Source organism: Clinocottus analis, unplaced genomic scaffold, assembly GCF_023055335.1.
Source record: "Clinocottus analis isolate CAN_PGR_092001 unplaced genomic scaffold, fCliAna1.0.p SCAF_4, whole genome shotgun sequence".
Classification (NCBI taxonomy): Eukaryota; Metazoa; Chordata; class Actinopteri; order Perciformes; family Cottidae; genus Clinocottus; species Clinocottus analis.
Genome location: NW_027176153.1, coordinates 21,418,609 through 21,430,518, shown reverse-complemented (window position 1 = coordinate 21,430,518; position 11,910 = coordinate 21,418,609). Strand labels below are relative to the sequence as shown.

The window sequence follows — 11,910 nt, the reverse complement described above, 5'->3', positions numbered from 1 at the left end:
ACAACAATGACGAGTGAGAGCGCTGCAGGTGGAAGCCGCTGAACGGGCTGAAAACATCTTTTGGAAAACACTTTACACAACTGGCTCCAACACAATACACTCATGCAACTCTTCTCTTCAACTATCGTTTCCACAAAAACATGTTTCACAGCAAAATTTCTTCTCGTATATCAACCTTAAAGTGTTTTAAAGTGGTGCTTTGGGCATTTCTCAATAATGTGTTTGGCTTCTGCAACAAAACTACTTGGTTAGGTTTAGTAAAAGATGATGTTTTGGGTGGCAACAAGTACCACACAAGACGGGAACACCGGTCGTCTGTGTTTAACCTAAAGCGTGTACTCCAACTTCCTCCCTACGCAGACTAACACAGAGTTTCATTCATCCTGGAGAAACGTAAACCGAACGACAACATGGTTTTGTCGTGTGGGAATGTAATTTTTTCAGAGACTAGGCTGGTAATTACTTACACTCAACCACTGCCACTCACTATTGTTTGAACAAAAGAAAGGCTTAAAGGCTTCTTAAAGGTTTAAGAACTAAGCCCCCCGCTCAGATCAGATTCATTTTGTTTTCCAGGTTATTTCATTTTAAACTTGATTCAGACAAGAAACTCAAACAAACAAATGTGGCCTGCTTTGTGTTGACACTCAAAGTCTCCCAGTGACACGTGAACTCACAGAGCTCGATGCACGCCGTCTGCTCATGCCGCTGATCAAATATAGATCTAAAAACAGGGAGAGCCTGAGCGCTGGCACACGGTCTGAACCGCTTTACCTATAAAGACAAACATTACACAACAATGCCCTTTATCTGCTAATACTGAGAATAGAAGCTTATTTTCTCTCTCCTCTTATCTGTGCAGTATGAACTTGTGCTGTATGCTTTGTGGGGTTTGACTCTTCCTGATTGAATCACACTCATGGCCCCGATACCTTTGCCCCAGATTCCCCATTTATCCTTGAGCCGATTCATGTGCAGGGCGCTCTGCGTGGCATTGTCAACAGCTATCGGTCCATTCCACTCTCTTGCTCCTAAATACTATGGAGGATGTTTGCCATACATATTGTTGAATCATCAGCAAACAACATGTTGCATTGTCTAAAATGTATGGTCATTCATTTGTGGAAGGAAAATAAAATGGTCCTCGACAGCTTCCTTGGGGTACACCTCAACTCGGAAATTTCCCACTTGAAATTGAGCCATTACAAGAGATAGCCTGTCTCATATAGATGCCTTGCAGACATGACAACAATGTCAAACATGTGTTTACTGTTGGCCACCGTCACACCGGATTCCAGACTCACACGGGTTCAGGTGCACACTTGCACCGTGCCTTCAATATGTTGAGCAGAGTGGGACTGTGGCAACGAAAACAGAGATCTGAATATTTAAATTTGTAATAGTATATTTAGTTTCATACACATTGACAATCTAAAGAAAGAGAGATAAATCCAGAAATTTCTTGCAGCAGTTAAAAGAGCCAATGGACCACAGCAGCAACACAGTCTTACGCAGTGTAGCAACGTAGCGAGCTAAAGTAAGCTAACCGTAAGCGTTAGCCTACTGAAACAGTAAAGATGCAAACTGAACCGGCTGAAGATCTTAATTTGGAAGCCCCAGTGAAAAGGGTGTAGGGTGAACATCGCTAAAAAAACATTGTTTGGCACCACATCTACACCTCGCCCCGATGTGGGAGGTCGACATCAGCCATATAATTAATAACAAGGCCCAAAAAAAGGCTTGGCTTGGAAATTTTGATATGAGTGATGAGGCGAGGTTTGCACTCTTACTGAGCTAATGTGGAGAGCGTCCTCACCTCCTCCGTCAGGGTGGTGTGTGAGCGGGGACAGTTGGAGTAATGGCTCCTCTCAACCTGCTCAGCCTGCTCGCCCTGACTTCAGGAATAGCAAAATGTCCTGAGGCTGGTTGAGATTTGAACTTTGGCACACAAGCGCCTTTAGTAGTAGAACGAGCATCATCGCACAATCACTTCAGAAGTAGATGGGTGGGCAAACAAATGTATTTATCTTTTGATCATATTATGTATGTATTAATGTGGTAACTGTCTTTGTTTAAGAGATGCACATTTCTATAAGTATTGAACATAAACATGGCGTATCATTGCTATAACAGGAATGGTTCAGATAATATGTGAGCAAGGTGATGTTAACTCGCTGGTTTATACCAGACACAACAGCAGCGCTGCGTTGTTTAATTGTGTCTGTGTGAGTCAACATGGTAAAAATGTGTTCATGGCGTGAATGTGACTCGACCACAGATGCAGCTTTGAGTACTTTGCCAGGTGTTTATACTTCTGTCAGTCTGCTGACAGGTTTTGTCACTGCCTTCAGCGGTCAAAGTGCTCTACCGCTGAGCCACAACTGCCCTGCTCACGTAAAGGGGAAAACGCTTGACTTCAATCTTATGACAACCAAAAAAAAACACAATTACAACAACAAGCAACTACATTAGCACATAGCATAAACACAACAATAAAGACAACCAAAACTCACTGGACTCGCAGCTGGAGTAGACAAACATATATCTTAACTTTATACAGTAATAAACGTGATTTATGTCTTACCTTTGCTATTTTGTAATTGTGATGTAAAGTTGTGTTTGAGTGCATGTTGACACTACTACTCTAATGTCTCTTGAGTGGATTTTCAGTCGTCTATATGCATTTGCATGGACGAGCATTTGCAGTCTGCGTTCATCATCAAGCAGCCTCAGTTTATCCTAAAGGCATTCCTCTTAGCGGGAGCTAATCAGTGGTGGTGGAGATATAAATGTCATAAAATATACAAATTCTGCCATTCTCCTACAATATTAATGGCCTGAAAAGTAGATTTTGTACTGATCACATCCACTCAGCGATGTTTTCTCTGCAAACATGTTCTGTTCTTTGCCAGAAATGAGTGAAGAACGTCATGTATCCCACCTGCCTGTGTAATGTCAATACCAAACAATCATCAAAATCTTGTGACTTCAAGGCATCTGTTGATCTATTGAGACTCAAAGTCCTCATAAAACTGTAATAATGACGCTTAAAAACAATCTGTGATCAGTTAAATCAATTGTTCCTTCTATCAATTGCCTTTTTTGTTCATTGCGACTGTGCTGCTGATCATTATTCTGGGGTTTTTCTTACATTGTGTTCTTTGAACTTTGTACTGACAAACCTAAAGTGCTCTATGAGTCAGAGAGACCTGCAGCCTCTTGCGTCAGTTAAGTGTCACAGGTGTGAAATTGGTCGGGATCACAGGACATTTTTAGACCCAAGTGCTTCCCCGGTATGCCGCCAGAAATAGCGTAGCTTTGGAGGGCAAGCAGGACAGCATGCACTTTTTGAATGAGTTGAAGTCTAAAGACATGAATCCTGGGTTGGGGCTTTAAATGCCCAATGTTTGTCCCAGTAAGTCACATTAAATGCTCCACAAACTGTACTTTAATAACGTGACTTTCCTGTTTGAACAAAGGGGTTATCTCACAACGGATCTGGACTGTAACCGCTCAGTCTATTCTTAGTTGTCTGTGTACACATTGCAAAATGTTCCCTTTATATCACTCACTTTCCCGTATAAAACTAAATTCAGAGAACTACATATTGATCCTTCCAGTTACCCCAGGTCTTCAAAGAATACTTGTGAGTCCAAAATGCAAATAAATCACATGACGTTTTTGTTAGGATTTGTTTTTTCACAAGGGATTTGTGGCCCTGGCAAAAATCTGGCATCACAGTCGTGTTTTATGAACTATTTTTGAACTTTTTTGCCATTTATATTTATTTTGGCACAGTAGTCTGTCTAAAAGCTGTCACGACAACATGTTGCATTTGAGTAAAAACACACACAGACAGCAGGAAACATCATAAGCTCTCTCCTTGCGACACTTGTAACGTGAACATACTGCACAACAATGTAATGAGGGGTTCAAAACAATGTCTTTTAAAACAATTCCAGTGATCGTGTAAGTTTTAATAGAAGCAGGCGGGCTGCTTTATTCGTAAGCCGTGACCTTATTCTGAAAGGATGTGTTCAAATCAGCAGCAGGCCGGAGCTGGCAGTAACTGACCAATGACCTGCTGTCAGAAATGTGTTGCATAAAAGTTTGAGTCGCTAAATTTGGCTCCTGCGTGTCCTCCCTTTTTACATTTGGAGAACCAAAAATATGTGTATTTCAATGTAATCGTTCTATGAAAACCATTAACTGTTGACCTACATTTAAGGTCCGGTGCAACATTGTCTAAGCTGTATTAACAACGTAATTAATCGTTGCTAATCATATCACAGCTGAGCAGATTAGTTTGGTAAGTATAGCGTGTGTTCCATGACAGCGCTCACCAACAGCACTGAAGATTTGAAGTTCATTACAATACATATAATATATAAAAAAGGTAAATAACAGCCGCGTGGGACCAAAAAACACATCGTAAGTGTTGACTGTAAGCATTTATTTTATTAGTAACAATTTAAAGAAGAATAAAATGGAAAAAAACTTTTTACATACTTTTTTGTTTTTTTTTTGCTCATAATAAAAATATACCATATATGGACAAGAAGGAAAAAGCATTGACTAAAAAGGTAACGAACACATCATCATCTTCATCTCCAGTGATGGACTATGGATGACTGTGGAGGCGATGGGGGGCAGGAAGGTGAGGCAGTGGCTGGGGACGGAGTCTAGGACGGTGTAGGCGGAGGATTCGATGTTTCAGACTTTTCATTGTCGCTGCTGACACTGAGTTTTCTGTTCAGAACCATTTCCTTGGCTATGCAGGTCACCTGGCCGTCGGCCACGGTGTAGGTACTGTTCCTGCAACAGGACGAGCGGTTAGCTTTTCACCCCGCAGAACCAAGCATCACTGCACCTGATTAACTTAGACTTGGTTATGTTTATATATTCCAACACTCACTTTTGAGTTTCAGATCCGTTCTGCATGCCGGCCTGGTTCTGTTTTGCAAAGAAAAATGAAGACCACCAGTGGCCAGAATCTTGCCTTGCAAGCCCTGCAGAGAACATCATCCATTTTAGACGGGAGCTTAGTTTGGTGCTGGGAGATTTAGCTTTTTGACACTTTTCAAAACTAAAACATTGTCTTTTTGAAATATATATATGGATATATACACACCTGGGGGGTGTGGAATGACCTCTCCTGAGTACTCAGCACTGCCACACGAGCTGTTGCTGGAGTTGGACCCGAGTCGCCCTGGAATGAAATAGATAAAGACTCTTTTAGTGAAAGAACTCATCTATGTATATCTCATCAAAGGAAAAAAAAACAGGCGTCTACAAGGAGAGTACAAATACTGCTGCAGAATACATGCAGAATGAAAATCAAACAAAGACGCCATCTTGCCTTTCCCGGAAATGGATCCAATATAAATGCATATAAGCGACATGTCACTCACTTCTATAGTAATCATTGGCGGCGATGAGGGAGCCACTTGATGGAATTGCTGCCATTTTCTTCGGTCTCAGCTGAAAAATGCTCAAAGATGGAAAATGGAAACCTGGGGACAGAAGGACAACATATAGATGTATTATTAGGCGGGAAATATAATAATACGACTGATGCCGTGATAGTTTCATTTCCATAAAAAAATGGTATTCTTGTATTTAATATTCATTGCACCCACACATATATTGTTATCACCAAATTCATTCGTTTTAAAATGCAATGCCACAGTACGAACAGACTGCCTGGGGCGATGGAAAGCCCTTTTGCATTTACATAACTCAGGACCCATTTCAGGGCGCTGCATGCATTCATGCCCTCTGTGCTTCATTCCCGTCCACTGATAAATTAGAAGCAGCTGCTTCATAGAATCCCACGACTCAAATAACCAGAGTGTGAGTCGACATCACATAGCTTTGTGCACGAGCTGTCTGCGTGGCCATGGAAGTTACCAGAGAGAAGATTGGGCTCTTACCACCGAGGGCATAACTTTAGAGCTGGCAGACGTCCAAACTGATACGCTGTTCAAATTACTGGTGGCTCCAGCCAATTGCTTTAATGCCAAAAAAGTCTAACCTTTTTTTAGAATGTATTAAAAGGTGCAACAAATTGTGTTGAATATTTTTTTTTTAGTGCAAGAATAAAGATTGATATATTAATTTGTGTATGTATTTTAATATATAACATGCATGTCATACCTAAAAAAGGAGAATTTGTTGGAACCAGCTGAACTACAAAGCTTCACACAAGGTGAGCAGCAGATGGCTTTGAGGATTTTCATGTAACAAGACTTCACAGCCGAGATAAACACAGATAATAGCCAGAAAGTTATCGTTCTACTAACTAGTAGCATATACTGCATGTGCTTATTCAATGTATCTATGTCTTTTCTGAGACTTAAGTTAATCAAATATTAAATAGGACACTTATGGATATAACATGACAGGTATCACCATCACAAAAATCAGGTAATCACAAAATGAAAAAAAAAACTGGAATGTTTGTATTTTTAAGAGACAAATACAAGATCAAAACATATTTAGTTTATGATTACACACACAGTAGAACACATTGTAATGTAACACAATTCATCATTTTGACCTACCTTTAGGGTAAAGATGCAGTTGCAAGGTGCGGATGGCTTGAAGTGGAAGAAGAGGTGCTGCTTTTTACTGTGGCCCATTAGTGTCGAACCCTCACGTTCAATAACACTGCTTCTGTAACTGGCTGTCAGGAGCACCGCGTTTTTATAGGGCCTCGCGCGTGCAGCTCTGGCGTGGTGGGCGGGGACTGTGCGCAGCTCGAGGACACGGGAACGTGCAGTCGTTCTCCTTGGCTGAGGACTGAAGCTCGATGACGTCAGACAAAAGGAGGCTTTTGGAGAGAGGCTTAAATGAACCCGTTGATGTTACAGGCTGACGGACGTAACGCCACTTTCGGTAGCTCGCAGCTGATGCTCGATAACGTCAGAAAGAGGTTGAGTTATAAGACACTCAAATGATTTAATAAGGTGACATTCAAATCGGCGACAGGGATTTAGACGAGAGGTTTAATGTGTGCGCTTTTATCAGGGTTTGTGTGCGTTTGAACATAATTCTTGCAGCAACGTTTATAAAATATGATCGTATTGTTTTCTTCAGATGTAACATTAAGCCAACATTAGTACGCGTGCTAAAAACGTAAATTTGGTCTTGTTTTTAGAGTTAATCAAAAGATCGCCAACGTGTACCCGTCCCGACAACAAAAACTTCTCCAACTCTCGTCTACTCAGCTCTCCCTGGTGGTCTAGTGGTTAGGATTCGGCGCTCTCACCGCCGCGGCCCGGGTTCGATTCCCGGTCAGGGAACGAGTCTTTTTCACGTCGTATTTCATAATCTTAATTTTTGAGACATGTTAGACACGTGTCTAAATGATAACAATGTCTTTCACTGCACTAAATGTTGCAAATGCTCACAATCAGAAATCATAAATTATACTTTAATGTTGCAGTAAAGTTATAGTCCACAATAAGGCTGAGGATATTTTCTGGGAGTATCAGCTTATGTATCAGTATCACCTTTGTTTTTTAATAAAAGTGGATACCATGTCATATTGTATACCGTATCATATAATTTCCATATCCAAAACAAAACTGTTAACACATTTGAAGCCTCTAGCGCCACCCAAAGGCTTGTTGTAGTATCAGGCCACCACCACCACCAGGGCTTCAGAGACTTCTCCGATTGATACTATCACCAATATAAGGAAATGAATATGAGCTTGAAATGACCATAGCTGACAATAGACCATACACATTATTCAATTGACTTTAATTGAAAAATCTTAAAGTACAAAAATACTTCTTGTTTGTGATATTTTGTTTCGTAACTCTCACAATTAATGTCAATGAATTAATGTTGCAAATTTGAAGGTTTACAGCACACTGCACGTCAAAATAAAGAGATTGTATGTTACATTTCTCCAACATGCAAATATATAACATATTCACATATTAAGACTATTTTCACATTTAAGTTTAACATTTTCCATCGCAATTGTAATACATTCTACTTGTCATGTTAATACAATACATAACAAATGAACACATGCAACATAACATTAATTCATAACTTTACAAGGTATGAAACATTATAATTTGTGATAAGTTTAGAAGGGTCCATCTCATGTGCGTGAGGATCTTCTGTCAAACCCAGAGGTGTCTCCGTTATTTGTGAGACTGCCACTCACCTTGTCCTGTGGGATCCAGTCAGGAAAGTGATCAATGCTCAATAATGAATATTACATACAATAACTGACTGGTGTTTGACTAACCTTCACATTTCCGACCATTTCCTCAAAAGACTTGAATGTAGAGGAATGTCTATACGGAGAAACGTACAGACAAATTACATGACACATATTTGACACATTTTTGTTTTGTAGAAATCATGACTGATTTTAAAACAGTATATATATATATATATATATATATATATAGGAATAGCAGTGATGTTTTACCTCATAGATGGCACACTCATGGTGTGGCTCATGGTGCTTTGTGTCACATTGGAGAGGCAGAAGTGAGAATAACATTTTAAGTGACAAATAAACATCATAAAAAAACAAACAGCAAACTTGTATTTATTTACATGGGAAGGTGCACATTCCACATTTCAGTTTCCACGTCAACGTATATGTGCCAGTTACCTAATGACTTTATTTTTATTATTTTTTTATGGAACTTGTACTTAACTTAAGAATTACATCTACTCAACATTGTGGAGGAAAAAATTGTACACTACATTGATTAATTGACACACACATGCACGCACACACACACACACACACACACACACACACACACACACACACACACACTCACCGTGGTGGGCTCGGAAGAGACAGCGCTCTGTTGAGATAAAGACAAACACACAGATAACGTTTGTCTTCACATGGATGACAACAACAGACTTATCAACTACTGCTGGTGAGATCCTGATGTATTTATGTTTATTTAGTACATTTGCTGCTTTCTGGCTAAACAAAAACACAAGACAGAAGGCCTTTGAACTTAAAGTGATTCTCCACCCAAAACCAGTTCTCATCCAATGCGACCCTTAAATAATGTTGTGTTGTCCTTTACAGAGCATCATCCGTTGGGACAATTTTGAGGTACTTTACTTGAGCATTTTTGGCTTATGTTACTTTCTAGTTTAGGACGAAGTAAAGATTGTGGCAAAGTGATTTTAATAGGTTTTGGACAACAGAAGATCATTTCTTGAAAGACAAAACCTGTGGTTTTAAATTAATTTTTTGGTCTTTGTTAAATGTATTAGTTTACCTACCTGGCTGCGTTAGCTACCAGCTTTTCTTACCAACCATCGTATTGGTAGCTTTTGCACTAAAATGCAGAGCTAATTATGTTTTCACATTTTTGCTTGTAAAGACAAGCAAAAAAAGACAAATATATATATATATATATATATATATTTAAATAAAATTGGAAAAGGATTTAACTTTTTCTTTTCAGAAATTAGGAGACAGGAGCTGCGCCGACCCTTGAGCGTACCTCATGTCCGCCATCCTCCTGGTGATGTTCACGGCCATATCGGACATTACAGATGATGTCACCTGGCCTGCATGAGTGAAACTCTCTCGCGTCCTCATATATCTACACGTAAAAAGAAGTAATAGCGGTGAGGAATAATGAAGGAAAAACACTGTTGACACACATGTGATACTTACAGAGAGCACAAATGAACAGAGACTCACAATGTAAATGAATCAGTGAACAACAGGCTCATATACATCAGTGGCTTTGGTGCATGTGGTTGCAGAAGGCTGTGCACTTTGTATTTAAATACTTGCGGCTAGTCCTGCCATTACCTGTTAATACAACTGCTCCTTGTACTAAGTCAGGCAGTAAGGCTATTAACCAATCTTTTTTGACCTGGAAAATCCCATCACTTGTTTCTTGGAAGATAATCTTAACAGGTGAGCACAGAGCAAACCATTGGGAGACCCCTGCACTGCAGTAGACAATTTTTTTTTCATGGTTTATAATGCAAACGTGATGACCGACGCTCACATGTTAGAGTGGCTGATGTCCTCCAGAGTGGCAGAGGCTGTGAGATATCTGAAACAAGAGCACACGCTGACAGATTATCACCCTGACTTAAATCAGAGCGCACGGCAGTCATTAGTCTGCTTTTCACGGTTATGTAACCACGTCAAAGTAAGACAAGGCCTGACAAACGGTCTGCCAGAGGATACGATTGGTGTCTTAAGACCTTAGAGGTACGTAGTGGAGTTTTTAAACATCCAACAGCCCTTGCTGAACAATGACTAAAGAAGCAATGTTTAGGAGGATAGTATAGGGCACTTACGGGGCGGAGGTCTGGACGTCTTGCCAGCTTTTGGACAGGTTCTGTTTGATGTTACTGAGAGGGCTCATACCCAGCTGCCTCCTGATGTCGGCTGCATATTTTTCTCTGACCAAAAGCACCTGCTTCAATGTCTGAATCTCCTCCTCCATCTAGAAAAACCCAAACACATCTAAATCAGCACAGAGACAGGCAGATACCACATTTATCTATTAGTGAATAGGCCCAAAGAGCTGCATAACCTTTGCAAGTTCAATCCGTAGATCGCATATGTCCTCCTCTGTCAGATCGGAGTCCGAGCATCTGTTTTCTGTTATCCTCGTGGAGAAGCTTGTGGATGCCGAAGCGCCACCAAAACCTTACAAAGCAGATAGATAACATATTTAAATAGATATAAAACATGTATTAGGTGTCACTAATACAGGATGCCTTTAGATTGCCGTGTGGCTGAATACAAATAAATACGAATATTACTCTTTTTTTTATTAAAAACTTTCCAAAAAGGCATTAAGAAAACTTCAGATAGATAGATAGATAGATAGATAGATAGATAGATAGATAGATAGATAGCGTCATTGTTGCCGACTTTTTAATAGTATCTACTCAGAGGAATGATACCAGTAGTATCAGTAAAGGTTTTCATATGTTATATCTGTCTACACACTCGGAGCTGTCCGAAGTGCTGAACTCGGCTACCTGAGCGTAACTCAAGGTAACAACCAGCGTTACTTGTTGCACGCGCAGCTGACGTCAGCAGACACAAACACACGACGCACACGTCCAAACTAGCCGAGGTATTCGTGATGAAGAATAACAAACAAACAAAACAATGTGAGACGGTCCTTACCGGGTCGGTTCATCGCTGCCTCACTTTCGCCTCCGGAGTGTTTTTGGACTTGTTTAGCTAGCAGCAGCCTGCTGTGACGTCACCATCCAATCAGCTCAACTCCGAGACGAGCAGGAGGCGGTTTCAGCCGGGATGACCGAGGCGGATGTTGTGTGTACATGTGGGACGGTGAGCAATGGCGCAGAGTAAAAAAAATAATGCATGAATATTTACTAAGAGTATATGCAGAATGGCACGTTTCAGAATAATATGAAGGTTATTGTATCAGCAGCTGGTGAAGGTGAATTCTAACGTTATTACTGCTGCGTAGCTTTGTTTTTAACAATATATATTATTATATCTCACAATGTAATGTATAGTGTGTATTTATAATATGAATATAGAGCATATTAACTAATCTCTCATGTTGTATAATTAGTACAAATATATAGAAGAGTTCACAGTACATTATGTGGACTGGGAAATGTGACGCACAAAACTATGTCCATCAATTTATTTATGATATCAAGATTAAATAAACATGAGGCTTGCCTAACCTAATTAAGCATCTAATTAGCCCATAAATTATGCAGTTTAGAAATCACATGTATGAGATTCAAAGTACGTAACAAGAAATCCTTTAGAGCAGCTACAGTAAATAGAAGTACAAATAGTATAGTGTAGAAATATTGTCCTGCAGTCAACATCTTACTTTATAGGACATATTATCAAACACATTTACTTAAAATGTCAAAATTAACTTA

At 39.9% G+C, this 11,910-nt stretch overlaps 2 protein-coding genes and 1 non-coding gene across 3 annotated transcripts; 1 reads left to right on the top strand and 2 right to left on the bottom strand.

Annotated features, from left to right (window-relative positions):
- Positions 1-4,438: 4,438 nt before the first annotated feature.
- On the bottom strand, positions 4,439-6,674 carry ppdpfa (pancreatic progenitor cell differentiation and proliferation factor a). Its single transcript, XM_068597939.1, has 5 exons — positions 6,564-6,674; positions 5,412-5,513; positions 5,132-5,209; positions 4,916-5,009; positions 4,439-4,815 (listed from the first exon to the last, which is right to left on the bottom strand). The coding sequence occupies exons 2-5, from the start codon at positions 5,464-5,466 to the stop codon at positions 4,683-4,685; spliced, it is 360 nt and encodes a 119-aa protein (XP_068454040.1). The 5' UTR covers positions 5,467-5,513; positions 6,564-6,674; the 3' UTR covers positions 4,439-4,682.
- Positions 6,675-7,232: 558 nt separating this feature from the next.
- trnae-cuc (transfer RNA glutamic acid (anticodon CUC)) lies at positions 7,233-7,304 on the top strand. The gene has a single exon. It is a non-coding gene; the product is annotated as a tRNA-Glu (tRNA).
- A 523-nt stretch (positions 7,305-7,827) lies between these two features.
- LOC137800904 (tumor protein D54-like) lies at positions 7,828-11,223 on the bottom strand. Its single transcript, XM_068598274.1, has 9 exons — positions 11,168-11,223; positions 10,563-10,678; positions 10,324-10,472; positions 10,026-10,073; positions 9,507-9,608; positions 8,820-8,846; positions 8,456-8,491; positions 8,270-8,318; positions 7,828-8,191 (listed from the first exon to the last, which is right to left on the bottom strand). The coding sequence occupies exons 1-9, from the start codon at positions 11,178-11,180 to the stop codon at positions 8,120-8,122; spliced, it is 612 nt and encodes a 203-aa protein (XP_068454375.1). The 5' UTR covers positions 11,181-11,223; the 3' UTR covers positions 7,828-8,119.
- Positions 11,224-11,910: the final 687 nt, after the last annotated feature.